The following is a 22,902-nucleotide window of genomic DNA, read 5'->3' on the forward strand; positions in this document are numbered from 1 at the left end:
GAAATTACCACAAGGGCCACGCGGTAACTCATAACTGATGCGCGTTGGGCACGTGTAGGTGCCAACGTGGCTTAGTAAAATGGCTCCTCAGACTGTTATGTGTATATGTTTCATGGTACATTAGAAGCACCAGTTTGCTGTGTAGAACTGAGAAGAAAGGCAGGCCAAAAGTATGCCCTGACTGATTCACAAGGGCTCTTTTCACATTCCAAAACTCACTTAAATAATACTTCTAAATTGAAAATACAACAAAGGTCTAGAAAAAAGTATTATTCTAAATATTAATCATCATTAATGATAACAGCAGAAAGAAAAATGATATTTACTTCAAAATCAACAAACTATATATATATATTTATATAATTTTCTTTAATAAAAAAGGCATACCGCCGCCTGCAGTTTTGTTCATTTTCTTGCAATAATAATAATAAAAAACAAAACACCTTTGCCCCAAAAGTAAAAATAAACAATTATAAATAAATCCCTTCACCAACCCAACTCAAAGAGGTCTCCCTTTTGTTGGTGAATTTATGCTTTTTAAATATATTTTATCATGAAAATGTTCAACAAGTTCTCATTGAATATAATAAAGTCATGCTATTAACAACCACTGATAATAAGGTACCCCAAAATAACGGGTTATGCTGCCAGGATACACACATTCAGCAGTGGGCAACTCCAGGTGTGCATCTCACATAAATATCCTAGGCAGGGCTACCAAACAGTTTTGGGCCATGGCATTCACTCCCTGGTACTAACACTCTGGTAGTATTCTTAAATGTCTTATATATAGCGAGAGCATGCATAGTATGACAGGGGCTTTAAATCAAGGCTGTTTGTCCATGAAGAGCTGGGGTCGCCTGATGATCTAACAGAAAACAGATTCTAGGCCATAATTCCTATTTAAAGGTGGTACAAGTAATTGATTAGGATCACTTCAGGTAGGCTTATTCTGGAAATGTCCTAAGGAACCACTTTGCTTCCTACCCTAAGCAGTAGGAAAAAAGCAGTGTGGCTAGTGAGATTAAACCCTGGTATTTCCTAATGATACCTTAGGTCTTGTTTCTTACTTGAAGATGGTGAAAATTAATTCAATATCATTATCTCCACATATCTGACTCAGGTGGAGTTTATGATACAATCTACCCTCCACCTTGATACCCAGTCAAGTATGACTCAATTGAATATTAACTTGATTTCTTTTGCATATTTCAGAAGGTGGAGCTAAGGCTGTTTCGTATCTGAACATGGTAAAAACTAGCTTGTTAATAATAATAATACAAATAACCTTATCTGTTCTTTAAGAGAAGTTGGTAAGTAATAATACTCTATTTAAGGGGGAATAGCTATGGGGGATACTTCAAATTTTCAAGAAGGTTTTTTTTTTTTTTTTAAGAAATCCAAAGGGAATACATCCAAGTTTCTAGGAAAATTCAAAACTCTGAGGTTCAATCTTCTATTAAAATTTTCCATTTCTTCTATTTTCCAGTGGATCAAAATATTATCTTTAACAACAGTAGAGACAGAATTCTTCAATCCTTTAATTTCTGACTGAATCTGTGGTATCAACAAGTTAAGCAACCGATGAGGGATATCGTGGGGTTTATTCAAGATGTGCCTTTGTTTTAGCTTAGCCTTATTTTGATCTCTTTATCATGTTGGCTGATTTCCCTCTATTATTATTTGTGAAATTAAAGCAAGTGTCCTATCTCCAGTTTCATCATAATCTATTCATGCACAGCCTGATCAACAGATGTGTAAAAAAAGGGATAGACAGGCACAATGACAGTCATAGGTGGCTTCATGGATCACAATGAAATGTCCCTGAAAATGGGAAACATTGGGAGCCCATTGGCCACATTATATGAAAATTAATCTTTATTTATATAATACCATTTCTTGTTAATTCTAGGACTTGACCAGCAACTAGCAGAGTTTCAAGCTTCAGCTTCCAACTCAGTTTGGTTAGATAGATACAGATATATTGTTATGCACATATAAGCATCCATTTGTATTATATTCTTGATGGGTGTTTTAAGGAGCAAAAACAAATATTGGTTTCATAATAACTGTGCCATAACACCATATAGTAACATAGTAAATGACGGCAGACAAAGACCTGTATGGTCCATCCAGTCTGCCCAACAAGATTAACTCATTTTATATGGTATGCAATACTTTATATGTATACCTGAGTTTGATTTGTCCTTGCCATTATCATATTGATGACTTGTGACTATTTGTTATTTTATTTCCTTTAAAGGTTTATGATGTTAGTTATAGATTCTCTGGGTTTCTCTGCATGGTACGGTTCAGTGCTTTTAACTACCTCTGAATTCAAAGGTTTCTAAGGTTCCAGGTAAGGTTAGTTTGACTAATTATTAGTGAATAGCATTGTGGCATAACTGCAGCTCTCTTCCCTGGAGAAAATTTGAATGGGGGGTGTATTACTAAGGACTGTGATGTACAATGGAAGCATTACTCACGTTCATTGGAGGAAAACAAGCTAATTTCCTCATGTTTCAGAAATTCTGTTTCTCAACATTATTTTTGAAATTTTATGTGTTAGAGAAGCAGCCCTGTGTCATTTAGGCTCTGTTCTGAATACTTCTAGATGCTGTCACTAACCACCTCCGTTCCTTAGAACAGAATACACCTTGCACTTGTTATCTGAGCTTTACTCAATGAGATGCTCCTGTATGGCTCCACGAGCCATTGGACAAACAGATCCAATTAGGTTATTTCCTAAACCAGCACATTGGTCCAGTACTAAAAGGGCTTAACATACTGCTTTAATAGCACAGCAAACTATCTGTTTAGGTAAAGTGATTTTTTTTTTCATTGATTGAACAGCTTGTAAAATTATTTTATCATAAAAACATTGGCTACTTAGGGAGTGTTATAGACTCAGATTCATTTGTAATGCTGTCTAAGCATAGTTACATAGCTGATGAATGTAGATAAGGACCAAGTTGACCTATCCGGTCTCCCCGGTGGTCTTTCTCTCACTTTAGATTATGGTTGTCAACCCAGTCAGATTTTCAGGATACCCACATTGAATATGTAAGAGTGCATTACTTCCATTTCTGTCCAAAACATCCAGTCCTCCCACACATGTTGATGTTAGAGATAACCATGAAAGTTCTATGCGGTTTACTCTAGTCTTCTTAGAAGTCTGATTCAGTTAGGCTGCTGCTGATTGTAACCAGGGCCTCTCTACGCAGGTTTCCCCAGTCTTTGTGGAGACTAAATGCTAGTCTTTGTTCTTGGTTGTATTCACCCTTTGTTGGATTATAAAGTTGGTTTTTTTCAAATGAGCAAACACTCAACCCGTCCCTCATTTCTTCTAGCCCCTGTTTCATCTGTCATAGGGTTGGTTGCTACTACTGGTATCTACCACTTTCTCAGTAAATAAGCATACTTTTGTTTCCTCTAAACCTTTTTCCGTGTTACTTAGCATCATGACTCCTTGAATTTTATTTTTTTTAAATAGAAAATGTATCCTTTCTATACTTTATTAAAGCTTGCAAATATATAATAAGTAATTCCAACCTGGGTACAGTTTCCAGAGGGCTCACTTACTTTCAGTTCCTACCTAATTATTTTTTGTTTTAAATGTTCAGCTGAAACCAAACATAGAGTACTTTAGCTCAAAACATCTATAAAATGACATTTGCACCACCTCAAGAAAGCATGGCAGAAGTTTGTGTGGCAGTTACAACTCTAAAGACAAATGCATGGGGAAAATAACCCGCACTGCATGACAGTTGCATCCTAAAAACAACATGGGGGAAGTAACTTGTATTGCACAGCAATTACAACCTTAACAACCTTGGTATTGGTATTTATCTGCCATCATCTGCCACGGAACTATGTAACTCCAGATATCATGTTTGAAACAAGACATCACACCTCTGTGACTCTGCTTTAACCCTTGAAGGCCACTGCTGAAAAATATGCATAGAAAATTGTACCGAACAGCTTTACCATAGCTGTGGAAAATGTGACAGCATAGATTTTGATAACGGATCAGTGGTGAGTAAAGCATCACTCTATAGTACCAAAATAAGAGGAAGCTGCCATCATTTTGTGGCGCTGCACTCTGATCACCAACGTTTAGAAATGTATATTTATTGACAACCATGCCCACAGGATAAACACGATCCGGCTTTGCCTTTTTCAAGGATGTCTCAAATTATGGGCAGATTTGGGAGAATGTAGGTGGTGAAAGGTTACAGATGGAATCATAAAAGGCACAGAAGTCTGTCTTCTGTTACTCAGGAAAGGAAGAAATTGCTTTAACCCCTTATCCTACAGCTGCTCTCTAAAACAAATAAACCCCTTTTTAAAGGAAGTGATTACGCAAGACAGGGGCGTAGCCACACAACAGATTTTGGGTGGGCCTAGGCAAGAAGTGGGCGGGCACCAAGTGTACTCTCCCCCTCCCCTCAACCACCACCCAAAACATATCTCAGCTGGTGAGAAAATGCTTCTTTCCATCTTGGCAGTCTGCAGCAGGCATGCACTGAAAACTGAGCATGCGCAGGTGCCGTTATTGTGGAGAGTAGCGTTTTCATTACCATCAGGGGGAAGTCTTCAGTTGGCAGAGCTTGGAATCCCCACCAGCTACCACTAAACGTATGCTACTGTTGGGTGGGCCCCGGCCCACTCAGGCCCACCTGTGGCTACGCCACTGATGCAAGAAAGTAAAAATAGGCTTCGCATAGTGAAAGGGTTCTGTAGAACTGGAGATGGGAGTCCATAAAATCTCATCCACCTTGTGCTTATAAGCTGCTGGAAAGTAGGACTAACCTATCCATATAAACTGGAAGCCATATTAAAATATCCTATCATTTTCTTGCTGATGGCCTCCTATAGGAAGGGGACCACAACAACTATTACAACAAGAAATATATATATATTACAACTGGAATCCTGTAATATTTTTATCATGGCATGTCCAGCAAAGATACAACTCTAGCACATAGTAGGGCTCGAGTACTCCCAGAAAAGACAACCGGCAAAGGCTTCACCAAGTCTTCTGAGAGAATGGAGGCCCCTTCTCCCTTCTTCTGTGCTTCTTGGCCACTCTCTTAGGTTTGTGCATCCTGGCTTGCTTTCATGTTCAGGCTATAAGCCATGGAGTTTGACCCTTGAGGAGGCAGATATATGTGCTCATGTGAAATTGTTCCTATTCGAGGCAAGCTACTACATTCCTTTACATGGAACTTGGTTTCCATGAAGATGGCTTGACTGACCCTTCAGCATGTGGTATTTTTTTCTTTTTTCATTCTAACTTACTCTTAACGCTTTCAAATAATAAGGCACCAACAAATCAATAGCTTAAATTTTAAAAGAAAGCTACATCTTTTGTATGCTTTTCAATATGTTAAAAGTACATAAGTATAATACTTAAATTATAATGCAATTATTCTATTGAAAGTTACTTATTTATTACATTTGTTAGTCATTCCATCTTCACAAGAAATCAAGATAATGTACAATGCACATCTAAATGCCTAGAGATAATCCTGTTCAGGGTAGAATCATAAATTACATCACAAGGAATGGGATCTGATCAATTTGAAGCAGTAGTCAGTTCCATTTTCTTTTTTAAATAGGATTCAGTGGGAGGGGAGGGGAGGAGAGGCTTAAAGAATGATAAAATAGTAATTTGTAAGTAATATTTTTAATGAATAAAGATCAGGTACTAGCTGGTGCAGCCTCTTTTGAAAGGCTCCACCACACACAAAGCGCATTTACTAATGTCATAACCCCAGTTGTTTCTAAGAACTTTTCAAGTTGACTGCAGGAGGAAACTGCTTTTACTTTCCTTTTTGTAAAACTATATTGGCAAAGTATCTGCTCCACACACCTATCTTAGGCCATGCAGTGCAGTGTATACATAGTTAAAACTCACAAATCCAAAATTCACTTACAGGCCCTTTTACTAAGCCGTATAAGGCTCTAGGCGTGCCCAACACATGCCAAAATGGAGTTACCGCACGGCTACCATGTGGCTCTTGTGGTAATTTCATTGTTGGCGTGCGTCCGATAGGCGCATCCGACAAATAATTTTTATTTTTAGTTGCGCGTAACGGACGCGCACCAAGTGGCATTTGGTGCGCATAGGTCAATACTGCCCAGTTACTGTGTGAGACTTTACTGCTAGGTGAATGGCTGGCGGTTAGGTCGCGGGCCCAAAATGGAAGGGCAGCAATTTTGATTTTGCCGCACGTCCATTTTTGGCAAAAATTTTAAAATGGCATTTTTTACAGGTGCGCTGAAAAATGATTCTGCACATGCCGAAGACCCGCACCTACACTACCACAAGCCATTTTTCAGCGCACCTTAGTAAAAGGACCCTTTAGATTTCATGCTTTTTTTCTGTAGGTAAATGTGGCCGTCTTTCTTTTTAGAGCCCTCTCCTTTCCTTCAGTAATCTTACTTTTTGTACTCTGTCTAGCACTAGTATATGACAGTGACTGACTGAGATGTGAACTGTTTCAAGAAAAGAATAGACAGGTATTGAGATCAGAGTCCTAATATTTTACAGTATGCATTTCAAGTTATAAAATGCCTATACACTTTTCTAAGCCACTGTTGATTGAACAAGTTCACGGGCCCTTTTACAAAGCGACAGTAAGCCCAACACGGGCTTACTGCTCGCTAAAAAGGAAGTACCACCAGGCTACGGTAGTTCCCATCCCCAGTGCGTCATTATATCTGGCACTACAAAGTATTTTTATTTTTGTAGCACCTGTGTGTACTCGGCAGTAATTGGGCAGTGCTGCACGCTGCCCGGTTACCGCTGGGTTAGTGCGTGAGCCCTTACCGCCACCTCAGTGGGTGGCAGTAAGGGCTCCCCCTGAAATGGCCGCACGGCAAGTGCTTCACTTGCCACACAGCCATTTCCTCAAGAAAAGAAAGACCTACCTTTTACCCGCTGAGGTAAAAGGGGGCCTCAGCATGCTCCAAAAACATGTGCCGATGCCAGTGCAAGCCCCCTTTTGCTGCAGCTTGGTAAAAGGGGCCTTCAGAGAGCTGTTAACAGGCCCTTCTTCTAAAAATTCAAATATGAAAGCATGTACAGTACTGCATTGTTGATAGTGATAATTAAACACAAACCATTGATGGGCAGGTAATCATTATCATGTCTATATTATTTTTACTGCATAGTAAAATAATATGTACATGTGAATATAATGTAAGTATAATTTATACTTATTTTAGTTCCTGACATAAGATGCTGGTATTATTATAGACCCAAAATGCTATAGCACAATTTCCTCCCATAATCAAACTTATTAATTCAGAAACAATCCAGGGCATGAGAGCTATGCATTAATAATTTGCTTTGAAAGGACTAATATTCAGAAGCCACGTGAAACAAACACACTTCTGTTTATCAGTTTTTAGTTTGCTTTACTTATTCATTATATAATGTGGAGGGAAATATTAGAACAGTTTTCTAGATGTAAAACCCAGTTTTACATATCGAAAGCCGGCAATGCAAAATTCACTGCTCCATACATATACTACAAGCATTCACAAAGAGCAAACTCATGTGCATTTTATGTGTATAAAGCAGGCATTCCTGAGAGTGGCTTTGGGTAGAGTTTGGAGTCTGCACATAAACTCTGCAAGATGCAAACTAATCATGTATAACACTGCAGACATATCCATGTATATTTACACCTGCTCAGACTCATATATAAATACCCATGTGCTTGCTGCCACAGATTGTATGCATAAGTGATGATTTTAGAAAGGAATGTGTAAATGTACTTTCCCTTTCACATGTGGAGGGTAATTTTATAACAGGGTTAAGAGGTCAAGTAGGCACTTAAGTGATACACAAAGGGGCCCTTTTACTAAGCAACAGTAGGGCTAACACGAGGTAGTGTGTGCCAAATCGACACTACTGCCTGGGCAGCGAGGGTGCCAGGCATAATTCCGAGGTTGGCGTGTGCTGTTTTCCATTGTAGAAAATCATTTTCTATTTTCTACCACGGGGGGCATTCTCGGCAGTAATCGGCAGCGTGGCCACATTGGAGCGTGCTGCATGATTACTGCGCGAGTAGTGTATGAGCCCTTACCGATAGGTCACTGGGTGGCAGTAAGGGCTCATGCAGTAGATAGCCACACACTGCTTTTAATTTTAGTGCACGGCCATTTACTACCCCCATTAAATAAAGCCTTTTTTCCCCAACTGCGGTAAAAAAAAGGCTCAGTGCGTGCCAATCTCACGTGTCCAAACTACTGCCGGCCACTTTTCACCACAGCTTAGTAAAAGGGGCCCCAAAGACATCTCTGTTTCTTTTTAAACCCTAGAGTAAGTAGCAGAAATCGCACCTTAGATGCAGGCAGACATTTAGAGCTGCTTAAGAGCAAGTGTAAATCTTTGTGCGTCAAGTTTTGCAAGTGTGCATATAAAGCATTTTATAATCGACACGTGTGCTTGCAGACTCTGCCCAAGCCATGCCCCTGCCAATGTTTACGGTAAAAGTATGTGTCCATGCCATCACATGTACTTTTACACCTGGCACTCCCTTAGAAGAAATTGACCCCACACAGGCTGTTTCGGCACTCAACAGCTTCCCGGGAGCATCCGGCACCATTTACTGAAGATTCCGAAATGGTTCATCGGACCCTCGTCTCAGATCTTGGAAGCGTTTGGTACAATCAGATTGAAGCTGAAAGATTTTTAAGAAATATCTATCTCGACCCCTGAGGCAGGCTGAAACACGGCCCATGTCGGGTCAATTTCATTAAAGATTGTACCATTGTTCCAGTTCTTGAGGCCCTTTTGTATTTTTTCTGTTACTGTGTTTTGTGTACTATTGGACCCTCTCTTCTTTGCTCCCTTAGAAGAGCCATTTTACATGCATATATTGCCACAAAGACATTATAAAATTATCTCCATATGGATCACATGCATATATCTGGCCAGTTCTAAAATCATCTCTATAATCTTGCAAGAAACATGCAATCCAAACACAGAATAAGGATGGCAGTATATATTAAAGTGTGTTGGAATTCTCCTGAAAGCAAACCAATGGCTCATGGGTCCAAGAAGCCTATATTTAAAAGATGGCAGAACTGCTAAGTGAACTCAGACAAAGAAAGGCTTGTCTGTAGTGTTAGGTGTCTAGGGCTCAATTCCTTCTCACTTAACAAGTCTTTGGTTAATGGATTCTTATGCTACAGTTTGACTACAGGAGAATGAAAAGCCTTGTTACTGATTTTTTTCAATTACGGTAATTCTATAACAGGTCATCTATTTATTGGTACTACTTGTGGTGCCCACTGTAAGTTTATTCTATAAAGGAAAGTAGGCACTTTACACACATAAATAATAGTATTCTATACTCTATCCTCCGTTTTCTATAAAGGTTGCCCCAAATTGGACATGGAGCCCAGATCAGTGCCCTAAATAATTAGTTAATGGGCTCCAATGATTTTGTTATTGGAGTTCACAAGAACTTAATTGGAAATAATTATGATTTGGGCACCAATCTGGCTGGGTGCAATTCTGTAACAATGGGTGCCTAAATTGGTTCTCATGCAATTCAAAGGGCGTGGCCATGGGAGGGGCATGGGTGGGTCAGAGGCACTCACAAAAGACATGCACAGTGTTACGGAATAGCAAGGATCCACGCCCAATTTGCGTGTCAGGATTTACACTAGGTTTCACCTGGCCTAAGTTCTCGCACCCAAAGCTGAGCACGGAATTTGGCGCTCAATGCTATTCTATAAAGAGCGATCATATGAGCACCGATTTTTTTCAGTGCCATTTATAGAATTTCTCCCTATGTGTTGCCCAAATTCCACCCATGCACACACCATCAAAGCATGGTGCATACTTTTCTACTAGTCGATATTCTATGAGGTCATGTTCAGGTATAAATTCCTACTTTTACATCATTTATGTGCGTTCTTGCCATTTGAAACTTACTGTAGGCATCTCCATATAGAATTACCCCCCTAGAGGACCCACCAAATTCAATAAACAGAACAATGAGTACAATCCTGCTTCCATGCCATCTGCCAAGCAAGTGACTGTGTCCAACCAAATCGTTCTTTGCGTCATGCTGACAATGACTGAACAGGGCATCACTACAGGTGGAAGAAAACATGTAACTGATTTTCTAGTTCTGATATGCATTCACGTGGAGGGACTGGTGTCATACACTGTTTGTTTCAAAATACTGTACTGTGGAGGAGTAGCTAGTGGTTAGTGCAGCAGACTTTAATCCTGGGGAACTGGGTTCGATTCCCACTGCAGCTCCTTGTGATTCTGAGCAACTCACTTAACCCTCCATTGCCCCAGGTACAAATAAATACCTGTATATACTATATAAACTGCTTTGAATGTAGTTGCAAAACCCACAGAAAGGCAGTATATCAAATCTCATTCCCTTTCCTCCCTTAATTAGTCAACTCTACCAGGGCAGCGGTAGATCCAGTCTCTAAATTTTTGTGCCCTGCTATGACATGTTGTTCTCCAGGCCTTCTTTATTGAGAATTATTTTTCCTCCAAGAGCCACAGAACGAGGGAAAAGTCTTAGTGAAATCAAGCCCTTTGACTATCTCTAGAAGTTTTATTCCTCCGTCAGTGATCCAGGCTTGATATGTGTCTCTCTGTACTTTTGATGACTCGTATGCTAAAGGGGTGCGCTTTAGGTATTTTAACATAATTTCTTGTTAAGAATATGCAGGATTTATATTGTACTATGTGAAAGTACTGCAAGGCCATCATTACTCCTTCTGGATCATCATCTGCTAGGTTTGTGAACTGTCTCAAACTGATATCACTTGGGCACCTATCGATCAATTGCAATGAATCATTATGGTAAAAATAAAATCTCCTCTAAACCATAAAATGCAACTTCTTACATAAAAAAAAACATAAAACTAAAGTGCGCCGAAAAATGGCCTGCGCCGGTGTAGAAGCATGTATTGGACATGCGCAGGTCCATTTTTCAGTGCACCTGCAAAAAAGGCCTTTTTTGGCCGAAAATGGACATGCAGCAAAAATGAAAATTGGCACGCGTCCATTTTGGGCCTGAGATCTTACTGCCACCCATTGACTTAGCGGTAAGGTCTCACGCGTTAACCAGGCGGTACTCTTCAGTGTGTGTACAATGCCGATTATCGCCCGGTTACGCTGGAAAACTTTCTGGTGCACGTAGCATGTACGCATAAAAAATGAAATTACCGCTGGGGCCATGTGGTAGCTGGACAGAAGTTCAAAACTGACATGCGTAGGACAAGCATTCGTGGCTTAGTAGAAGGGCCCCCTTAGCTTGCATTTTACTGTGCTATGTAAACACATTCATTTTGTGATCATGGTCAGGGCTTTTCTAACATTGCTATATTTATGGAAAACAACCTTTGATAAAGAAAACCTCTAGTGCCATCTATTTAAAGAGTTTACCTTCCAAGTAAAGACATGAATAGCTAGGAATACTGATAACAGGGTGGAGAAAAGGACTCAAAATGGCCCTTGTCATTTGTAATTGATAAAATATGTATGCGGCTGATACTTGTATTACCTAATATGGAAAAGAAAGAGGACTTCGTTTGGGCAGAGGAAGACAATAAAAATCACTTTAAAATCAGGTAACACGGATCTGGAATTCTGAACATAGGCTAGATTAAATAACTTTTGGGCCAATTATTATACTTGACATAACGCCATTCACTTAGGCAACCAAAGCGGTTCACAAAATCAAACACAAAGAAAAACAATGAAAATATTGAAACCTGGCAGTGAACGTGTTTTTTCCATGTTGGCTGTGGTGTTTATAAAATACATATGTGACCTGCTGAGCAAAAAGATATTAAAAGTGGGATGTGATTTATTTATACCACAAGATAGAGGATTATCAACTGCATAACCCTGCAAAATTGTACAGACTAATTACATCTTTATAAAAATGAGAAATCATGGTAGGGGGCGTGTCAAGATGGCTGCCTAACCGGTCGGACGGTAGAGAGCTCTGAGCGTTTGGGGAGGAAATTTATTCTTCTTTTTCTAAAATGCCTCATTCTAAAAGAAAGGGGAAGCTAAGGTTAGATCCTCAGCCTACCTTGACGTCTTCCCCAGCCCAAGCGTCTCTTGAGCGCTACTTCGCCGGTTTTTCCAGGCTTCAGAGGGAGGAGGATCCCATAGCGGGAGTTCCCGGAGAAGCGCGATCCCCGCTGGGAGAAGAAACCTCCCTTTCACCACCATCAACGCTGTTGATTCCTCCGTGTCCAGCGTCGACGGCGTCCCTGGAGGGAAACCCCGCAGATCCCGGAAGTGTATCGGCAGGGGTAACCAGCGAGGACCCGGGCATGCAAAAATCGACTCTGAAGCCTGAAGGAACTTGGCTTCCTTCAGTGAAAAATCCGGAGGTGACACTGGAAACGATTGGGGTGATGTTGGACCGGATGAATACTACACTACAAAAAACCTCAGGTGATGTGCTAAATTTAAACGCCAAGTTTAAAGAGCTAAAAGTAACTGTTGAACATAGTCTTAAACTCCTTAAACGATTCTACTTCTTTTCCAAGATTAGCCACTTGCTTTGTTAAGTTCTCTTTAACAGAATCTTGGAAAAGAAGTAGAATCGTTTAAGGAGTTTAAGACTATGTTTATTAAAGATAACATGGATATGAGAAGAAAAATTGAACAATTAGAGAACTATAACAGACGGCTTAATCTCCGTCTGTTGAATTTTCCTAAGCTATCGGGGGTAACTCCGATAGATACATTTAGAAGATATCTGAATGAGATTCTCAAAATTCCCCTGGATGCTATTCCTCCGGTGAACAAAATTTATTTTATTCCTAAACCAAAAGGGGAACTGCGAGGAACGGAAAACATTACTCCGGATCTGCAAAATATCTCTGACATTTTGGAACAATCCTCAGAAATAATACTTGATAGAGCTACATTGTTGATTTCTTTTGTATTTGAATAGGACTATAATAACATATTAAGACTATATTTTCGCAATATTAAGGCTCAATTTTGTGGTTCTAAGGTCTGGATTTATCCAGACGTGACTAAACAAACACAACAAAAAAGAAAAGCATTTCTTGCTCTGAAACAGAAGACAATTGATATTGGTGGTTCTTTTTTCTTGGCATATCCATCTAAATGTGTAGTTAAATTAGGTCAGAACAAATATACTTTCTTTTCTCCGGAACAACTGAAATCGTTTCTAGATATGAAACAGTTGAAGTAATATAACAACCTGGAGCATAAGACAGCTTTTACTTAACAATATTGTTTATTTCTTTTTTTTTAAACTTCTCTGACTCTATCACTCCCCCCTCAATATTGGGGTCTAAGAAAGGCTAAATTATTTTCTTTCTTAATATATAGTTATTTCCTAATCTTCTTGTCCATTGTAAGATTTCTCTTTTGAAGTTTTTTTTTCTTATTTACTAGTAAAACACTGGATGAGAATGTTACGATGTATATTATTTGCCTGTGTTTCTAGCAAGGATTGCCTTGTTAAATGTATAATAAAATTATAAATAAAAAAAAAAAAAAAGAGAAATCACATACCCCACTTTAAGTACCTGCAGTTTTTAGGCTGTAGGACATGAAAAAAATTGCACAGTCTCATTTTACTACTACTACTTAGCATTTCTATAGCGCTGCCAGGGTTACGCAGCGCTGTACAAGTTTAGACAAGGGGAAGGACAGTCCCTGCTCAAGAGAGCTTACAATCTCATTCTACTGACCCTAGAGTACACAAAACTTACAAGAATGAAAGCCGCCCCTCCAAACTTTTCTAGCCTTTATCTCTGTTATTTGTAACCCCACCTTTGGTACCCTTTTGCTCAGCAGATCACATATATCCAGTTCTGCTATACGGATAGGTGGTGGCACAGCATATATGTGGAACATGCTCACTCTGGACAGCTATATCAATACTGCATGGCAATATTCAGCACCTATATGTATAGCCAAGTGGTTTAATGCAGGATAGCAGCTGAATATTGCTACGAAATACATAGCTAGGTGAAATGTCCTCGCTCTGTTCCAGAACCATCTGGATCGTGCCAGAGTGTTTAAAGGGATTTTTGGTGGCACTATCCATATAGTACTGCTGAAAATTTATGGACAGGAGACTTACATGTTTAGCTGTGGCCAGTAAGGAGGTAATTCTATGAAAAGCCATCTAAAGCTAGATGACAAGTATGCATGTAAATGGTAAAATTCTAGTTATTTTCTACAAATACATAGCAGTAATCTGGGTATGTGCTATTTTGTAAATATGTTCATACCTTCAATAGTATAGACTTTGCAGGTGGGCGTTCACATAGGCAGAGTCTGAGTGGAGGGTAGGTAAGGGGCACATTTATATACATATCTCCTGAATCTAGGTGTGAACATTTACAACAGCTCCATTGCTGGTACAAGTGCTCGTGCCTAAACACATGCCTATACCAATTTATACTAGTACACAGGAAAGTAGGTGTCTACTCTCATTCATAGAATATATTCCAGATAAGACAATCTGTTCTATTCTGTTCCCTCTCTATACACCCCTGTGCTCCTACTTTGTTATTCTCCATTTCCTTGGCCTCTATGGCCTCTTTATCATCAAATCTGATGTAGTTCCTTTCTTATTTTATTTTGCAATTGTGAACCACCTTGATACCTTAGGAGTATGTTTACTAAGGTGCGTTAGCGTTTTTAACGCACCTATAAAGTTGAGACGTGTTAAATGCTAATGCACCAATACATTCCCATAGGTGCATTAGTGTTTGACACGCGTTAGCATTTAACACGCGTTAAAAACGCTAACGCGCCTATAGCACACCTTTGTAAACACAGGTGTTAGTGTGTAAAGACAGTACATAAAGCACAAATAAACACAGACAATAAACACTTCCTGTCATGCCATATTGCTGTAAGGCAGCACCTAGTTCTTTTCAGGGCATGGTATTTTCAGGGCTGGTACAAGAGTGCTGGAAGCTGTAGGTGGACCTTTAGCATTATGCCCCCTCAAATAACTTTCAGACCCATAGCTCATCCTCCATAGCCAAGACTTTGATAATTGACACCACAATCCTGTAAGAATGTATCATAATTTTAAATATAAAACTTTGTTGTTTGTGTGTGTGTATTTGATTCTTGATTGTGTGCGTTGTTTTGTTTTGAATGCAGCTGCCCACCCCAGGCCATTGTCTAGTCATGCCTAATGGTTAAGCTGGCCCTGAATATTTTGAGACATCATATACCACTAGTCCTGACTATTGATATTAATGATTTTGAAGGGAGAATAATGATTACACTTGGCTTGGCAAATCACATGTAAAGCTCATGGATCAGACCAGCACCTCTTTGCTGAGCTGCTTCTTTTTGCATCTCAGTGCAATAATTTATTAAGCTCCAGTACTTGTGCACAAATATCATGCAATTATTACAGCTGTATTCTGCAACATCAGAGTAGCAAAGCATGGACACGGAATTACACAACATGAAAGAGAAAAACATTGGTATTTTCTGTACACAAAATAAGCAGCTGTTGACGTGATAATTTGTGAAAATGCAAAACTGTATAAAAATAAATATTCTATGTACAAACACAGAGAGCAATCCGTGGTTAGAACCATCACTGCAAAAGAAAACACAGGCTCAGGTTAGTTCAAAAATGCAAACCAGTGAGAGTTTTGTGCAGGAGAATAGGGGAAGAAAAGAGGGTTTTTGTAGTACACGGCATGGTAGAAAACATGCTCAACCTTACAGTACGAGGTTATAAAAAGAGAAGAAGGAACAATTTAATTGTTGGGGAATAAGGAGGGAAGTTATCAACATGGGCTATTGTCAAGTGCACTTATTTTACTACAAGTCATGTTATGTTAGCACAAGTTTCACTGCACAAAATAACCCGACTTGTGGTAACATAACGCAACTTAACAGTAGCCTAGGTTGATAACTTCCCCCCTAAATCACTTAGGCAACTTTATTATTAAAATGGCAGACAGAATAATTCAGGAACTTAAGACGTTTTGATGTTAAAATGATCACATACTTGGGACCTGACATAAAAGGACTTATTAGAAAACCTAATATCAAAAACATGCCTTTTTATTCAGGTTTAGAGCACATTTTTCAATGCTAATTTTACTCCCCTAATTAGTTTAGGTTTTAGCACTGAACAAATACATTCTAAAAATCACTTCAAGTTTAATGCACTTTCTATTGCACACACATGGAAGAGACCTGCATATGCATTTATTTCCAATGCAGGAAAGTGTGCTGACTTTAAAAGGGTTGATATTCAAAGTGATTTATCTGGACAGGGGGAGCTCCTGCCTGGTCCAGGAGCTGCATTTAACCAGACAGTGCTGCTGAATATCTGCTTTGGCTGCTGTGGCACTCTGCGGTTAATGTGGGGGTGGTCTGGAGGCAGAGCTGGGAATTACACAGTCACGGTGCCAATACCTGCATAGTTAACTGGACATGTTGGACAGCATAAACAGCAGTCCTTACTATTCCTGGTTAGCTCTGCAAGTACAGCATTGAATATCAGCCATACCTGGATAACTTCTAGGTGTTCCAGAGGCCTGAATAGTCAGTGCTGATGCTCCGCTAGAACCCAGAACTGAATATCCAGGTCTAATTCAGCTGCCGCTGGCTGAATATTGCCCACAAAGTTCTCTTTTACTTCACTTCTCAGTGAAACAGAAGTAAACAGACATTTTTTAAATAACATCCTAAGACCTGGACTCCCGAAATTTGGGACTACTGGACAAAGGACCTGCAATTAAGGAACCCAAGATCCAGGAAACCCAAGTTTGGGAACCCCCAAGCCAGAGAGACTCTGACACGGGACCCCTGAGCCAGAGATCCTCTGCTCTGGCACTGCCAATCCACCCCAGGACTCCATGTTAGAATGATTCTGTCCTGGGACCTCTCCACCAATCTGCTTACCCTCTCAACCACCTCCCCCCATTCACTCACCTAAATACCCCCAGCCTCCTTCTAACACTCTCCCACCCATCTACCTACCTACCCTACCATACATAATTAACTACCCACTTACCCTAAAAGCCCCCTCCCTCATTACCCCATATTTGCTAATGCCGCTGAATGTCTCCACCTCCTGCCGTTGTCATGAGGGCTGACCACCATTTTTAATTTAATTTGTAATTTAGAATGCCGTTTATAGCCCACTTCTAACACAAAATGATTTGAGGTGGATTTCAATTTATCAAAACCATAAACAATCCAATAACACTTAAAAAAATACATCTGGTTAAAAATCTTGCAAAAATCTAACTAGGCCCAGTTTAATCATCTATATATAAAGCCACACAAACACCCCTCAGTTCTTCATACACAGCGAAAGCTACATACCTGTAGAAGGTATTCTCCGAGGACAGCAGGCTGATTGTTCTCACGAATGGGTGACGTCCACGGCAGCCCCTCTGATCGGAGATCTTCACTAGCAACAGCGTTTGCTAGCCCTCGCATGCGCATGCACAGTGCACATGTGCGACTGTCTTCCCGCTCAAACGCAAGCGTGATCGCCAGTCCAGTAAATAGCAAGACAAGGCAAGACACAACTCCAAAGGGGAGGCGGGCGGGTAGGTGAGAACAATCAGCCTACTGTCCTCGGAGAATACCTTCTACAGGTATGTAGCTTTCGCTTTCTCCGAGGACAAGCAGGCTGCTTGCTCTCACGAATGGGGTATCCCTAGCCCCCAGGCTCACTCAAAACAACAAACATTGGTCAATTGGGCCTTGCAACGGCGAGGACATAACTGAGATTGACCTGAACTTATTCAACTGACTGAGAGTGCAGCCTGGAACAGAATAAAAATGGGCCAAGGGGGATGGAGTTGGATTCTAAACTCCGAACAGATTCTGTAGCATCGACTGCCCGAACCGACTGTCGCATCGGGTATCCTGCTGAAGTTAGAAAAAACCCGTACGGGCGGCTAAAAAGGCAGAGCCCGACAACGAAAGAAAACTTAATGGGAAAATTCTCGAAATAGAGGAATTTTTTTTTAAACGAACACAATGGAAAAGAAAATTCCGGACACTTCCGAACGGAAGAACGCGATGAAAAGACGCGAGGGGTCTCCTTGGGGCGCAGACCGACCGAAAACAGCTGTCCTGAGTTGCGGAAAAAAGAAGACTGGTGATCACGCTCGCATTCGGGCGGGAAGACGGTCGCGCATGCGCACGTGAGGGCTAGCAAACGCTGTTGCTAGTGAAGATCTCCGATCGGAGGGGCTGCCGTGGACGTCACCCATTCGTGAGAACGAGCAGCCTGCTTGTCCTCGGAGAATCACATGGCTTTCTCATACACCCGTACACTCATTACATACTTCCACTCACTTCTACTCTAATACAAACCCATAACCCATGCACTACTATACATACCACACACTCCCAATTACACACTAATTCCATCCATTCCCACACATAATACACTTATCACACACCACACTCAAACCACTTCCAACCATTCTTTTGCTAAAAATCCTACCTAAACCCCAAACTCAAGACATTGTTTCATCACCTTCAGATCCTCAGACACTATGGGGCCAATATTCAGACCGTGGGAGTTAGCCCGGCTAACTCCAGTAGTCGGCAGTGATGCCGGATATTCAATGCATTACCAAAGCCACGTCTCTATATACTTTCCCTAGTTGTTTTCTTAATTCCCAATGGGAAAACTGGACAGTTCAGTTGGAATCTCAAGTGATATCATTGAGTTGATCTGAATTTGGTGAGTGCCTCTTGGTCCTTAATCATGTGGTTTGAAATATGGGAACATGCCAAGCAAGCCTACTTTCTTTAAAGAAGAAAAATTGAAATGTTAAAGAGGTCAAAGCACAATGTAATGCCATGGATTTTTCAAGTTGCCCTGTCATTGAAAAATATTGTGCATTTTGAAAGCTGCCCTGCCATTGCTTAATAGTCATAAGCATAAGCAAAGTTTTATATCAAATCAGGAAGTTGGGTATCATAAAATGTTTATGCAGCTCCTTGTTTATTATTTTTATGTTGGTTACAATTATGAACTCCCCTAAGACCAAACTGCAAGACATTTATCTACTACTCTGTCTAAACTGGTCTTTTACTTATCAGTCAACCTATCTGCCTAACATGTTGAGTAGATATAAGCATCTGGCATTCTGCCTGCCAATTTTTGTCTATTGCAAGGCCTACAAACATAACTACATGCTTCACACATCTCCCAATGTTAGGGGGGAAAAGGAATCTGCAAAATGCACCACCATAAATGATTAATGTATCACACTAACCAGCTTCCTTAATGTTCTCTTACCTTATTCCAGCAACCCTGCACTGGTAAGCCATCATCACCCTGCAACAGAAGAGGAAGTGAAAGAAGTTTTAGAGCACTAAGGAAGTTCAGCAGACTACCAGGAAAGAGCTAACTATTATATCTGCTGTAAACATTTCAAACAGGAACTGGCCTAGGATGCTATCATGATATGTGTATGTGCATAGGAGCCAACTTTTCAAAGTTATTGGGGGTGCTAAGCCCAGTGGAAATAACCCTTCTTTGGACAAATGCAATGAATTTTCTCAATATTGGGGCTGCTCAAGCACCCACAGAGTCAGCTCCTATGTGTATGTGTGTTTTTTTAGAAGAGAGAGAGCTTGTGGGATAACTAAGGATCTGGCATCTAAGCTTTGTGACATCAACATTTGGATCTTTCCAAAGGACCTTCATTTTCTCATGGATCGAGAAGGGAAAGAAGTCAATTTTCAGTGGGATGCCTACCAGGGGTGTAGCCAGACTTTGGCGGGAGGGTGGTCCAGAGCCCAAGGTGAGGGGGCACATTTTAGCCCCCCCTGGCGCTGCCGACCCCCCCCCCCCCGCCATTTTTGATCCCCCCCCCGCTGCCGCCACCACCACCACCACCAACCCCCGCCAGCCGAGGTCCTCTTCTTCTGGCGCAAGGCTTTGTTCTGTTTCTGTGAGTCTGATGTCCTGCACGTTGTACTCACAGAAACAGAATGAAGCCTTGCGCCAGAAGGACCTCGGCTGGTGGGGATTGGGGTCCCCCGCCAGCAAAGGTAGCCGACGGCAGCGGTGGGGGAGGGTTGGTGGCGGGAGGGGGGGGTTGAGAGGGTCGTTGGCCGGGGGATCCAAGGCCAAATCTACGGGGGCCCAGGCTCCACGTAGCTACGTCACTGTTGTCTACAGAATAATCAGAAATGCCTTTTACACATTTAAAATTATTTGTATATTCAGCAATGTTATTGGGGCAATTCTATAAGTCGGCTCCTGCATTTAGGCACTCAGATTCCATTACAGAACCTAGCATAATTGGGCATCAGCATGACTTACACTTAGATGCCTGCAAATACACTAGCCATAGACCTGGTGTAACTGTGAGCACCTAAATGCAGCAAGGGCATGCATAGCTTAAAGTATGTTGTAAGTTATGCACATCACTAATGGATATGCCCATATCCTACCCATGCTCCAGGAGGTAAAAAAACAGCACAGGAGAGAGTTGGTCTGCAGACAGCACACAGGGAGCAGAAAGAAGCAGATCACATGTCAAGATGAAATGTTTTCCTTCTAGCCTTTTTTTGAATTTCCTTGAAGGTTTTTATGTGACTAAGGGCCCCTTTTACCATGCCTCAGTAAAAGGGGGCCTGTGGAGGCATCGGTGCACAGGTTTGCCACATACCAAGGCCCCCATTTACCACAACAGCTAAAAGGCGTTTCCATTTCCCGAGGGAGCCCTTACTGCCATCTATTTAGGGGGCAGTAATGGCTCCCGTGCTAACCCAGTGCTAATTGTGTAGAACGCTGCACTGCCCGATTACTGCCAGGTAAGCCCCAGCACAGAACATTAAAAAAAAAAGGTGTGTTGGAAATGGCACGCGGAGGGGGCAGGCACTATGCCTGATTGGCTCGCACCAACGCCACGGTAGCAGTACCACAGTGTTGTAAAAGGGCCTCTAAGGGATTTTCTGCGAGTATGTGCCTTTATAAATATCTTATAAGTTTTTTTATTTGGATTGTTTAATTTATGTATGGTTTAATATTGTTATATCTACAGTTTCACCTGATGCAGCCCTTCCTGGGGTAAAACGTGGTGCATGTCGGGCATTATACTGTATGAGATCTCTTGTGCTGAAAAAAAACAACTTATTCTATCTTGACGTGCGATCTGCTCCTTACTGCTTCCTACTAATGCTTCATCCACATGTACACCTCCTTGCAATTGTGTGCTTTAAGAATAGTGCTTAGGGTGCTTACGTGCATGAGTGCTAATTTTCTCTGCTGTTATGCATCCAAGGTATACATTAGTGCAGATGCACTGTTGTTGAATTCCCCTTTTATGTACAGTAAATGCCACTGAACAATGATTAAGAAGATGATGGAGGGCTGGCTAGGCCAGAGAAACAGGAATATTCCTGTGGGGTCGATATTCAGCCGGCGGCACTCAGCTTTTTGTTGACAACTGCCGATGTTATTCCCAGATATTCAATGCTGGGCCCTGTCTGGGCTTTGGCAATGAATATCCAATTTTGCAGGGCCGGCCAACGCATAGCCGGTTAAGTCCGATATTCAGCATTTAGGGGTCCTTTCACTATGGTGCAACGAAAAATGGCCTGTGGTAGTGTAAGCGCATGTTTTAGACGTGCACAGATCCATTTTTTAGTGCACCTGTAAAAATGCCTTTTAAAACTTTTGACCAAAAATGGACGTGCGGCAAAATTGACGTGTGTTTATTTTGGGTCTGAGACGTTACTGCCAGCCATTGGCTTAGCGGTAAGGTTTCACGCATTAACCGGGCAGTAATGGTCTACACATGTCGAATGCCTTTTACCGCTAAAAGATTTTTCTGGCGTGCGTAGGGGACGCGTGCCAAAAATAAAATTACCACCAGGCACACATGGTAGCCAGGTGGTAACTCGGAATTGGCGCACACTGGGTGCGCGTAGGCCCTTACAAGGCTTAGTAAAAGGGCCCCTACATGGGTTATGGGGCACAACATAAAGATAGGATTAACTTTTATGCTGTCCTATTTATGCAGTTAACCCAGCTGGTTAAGTGCTGAATATCGGCACTTAACTGGACAAGTGCCAACTCTGCCCCTGGAACGCCCCCCAAATAGCTGGTTTGCAGTTTGGTGCTAACCGGTTATTTTCAGCGGCACTAACTATTTAAGTACTGCAGAAAATTAGAGGTTAGCCTTGAACAGATGATTTAACCAGCCAGGAGCTGTTTCTGGCTGGTTAAACTGCTTTGAATATTGATCCATGTATTTTTAAATTACAGCAACATTTTTATTTATTTATTTATTTATTTATTAGGATTTATTTACCGCCTTTTTGAAGGAATTCACTCAAGGTGAATGAGCAGTAGGCAATTAGAGGCAGATGCACTAAAGCTAAATGAGCCTTTAATGACCCTCCAACGAGGAAAATTTGATCCGTTGCATGCATCAAAGGGCTTTTACCGAGGAAGCTAGCAGCTAACGAAAACGGAATGGAGATGAGCAATTAGTGTAAAAACCCCATTGAAACGAGATGCACAAACCTTTTCCGATTGCCTTTACGCAGGAAAAAGGCAGGAAATCTAACGAGAGGTCTGGACCTCTCGTTAGGACAGCTCTGTGCCAGGAAAAATCATTAAGTGAAAAAATAAACAAACTTTGAGCCAATCCCAGCGCATTAGCAGAGCTAAAAGCGCTGTGATTGGTCCAAAGGACGTCAGAAAACACATCAAATAAAAAAAATTTAAAAAGGGTCGGGAGGGGGCAAGGGCGCTCGTCCGAGGCGTCCTGTATGGACGGCCTTGCCCCCCCGCTGCTCCCCACTTTCTGCCGCCCCCCCCCCCGAAAAAGCAAAATTCTAGCAGCCCCGGTCCCCCTTCCTTCCTGTTC

At 41.2% G+C, this 22,902-nt stretch overlaps 1 protein-coding gene across 3 annotated transcripts in view; it reads right to left on the minus strand.

The window, feature by feature from the left end:
• Window positions 1–6,986: 6,986 nt before the first annotated feature.
• COL13A1 (collagen type XIII alpha 1 chain) overlaps window positions 6,987–22,902 on the minus strand; it is a 1,024,165-nt gene continuing 1,008,249 nt past the window's right edge. For 2 of the 3 annotated variants that reach the window (XM_030203531.1, XM_030203529.1), the window contains 2 exons: window positions 19,314–19,352; window positions 15,370–15,626 (listed from right to left, as the gene is read on the minus strand). In XM_030203531.1, the coding sequence (XP_030059391.1) occupies window positions 15,624–15,626; window positions 19,314–19,352 (42 nt within the window). In that variant the 3' untranslated portion in view covers window positions 15,370–15,623. Of the gene's footprint in view, window positions 7,064–15,369; window positions 15,627–19,313; window positions 19,353–22,902 lie in introns of those variants that run through there. The other variant, XM_030203528.1, reaches the window with a different exon arrangement.

This window comes from Microcaecilia unicolor, chromosome 5 (genome assembly GCF_901765095.1).
Source record: "Microcaecilia unicolor chromosome 5, aMicUni1.1, whole genome shotgun sequence".
NCBI lineage: Eukaryota > Metazoa > Chordata > Amphibia > Gymnophiona > Siphonopidae > Microcaecilia > Microcaecilia unicolor.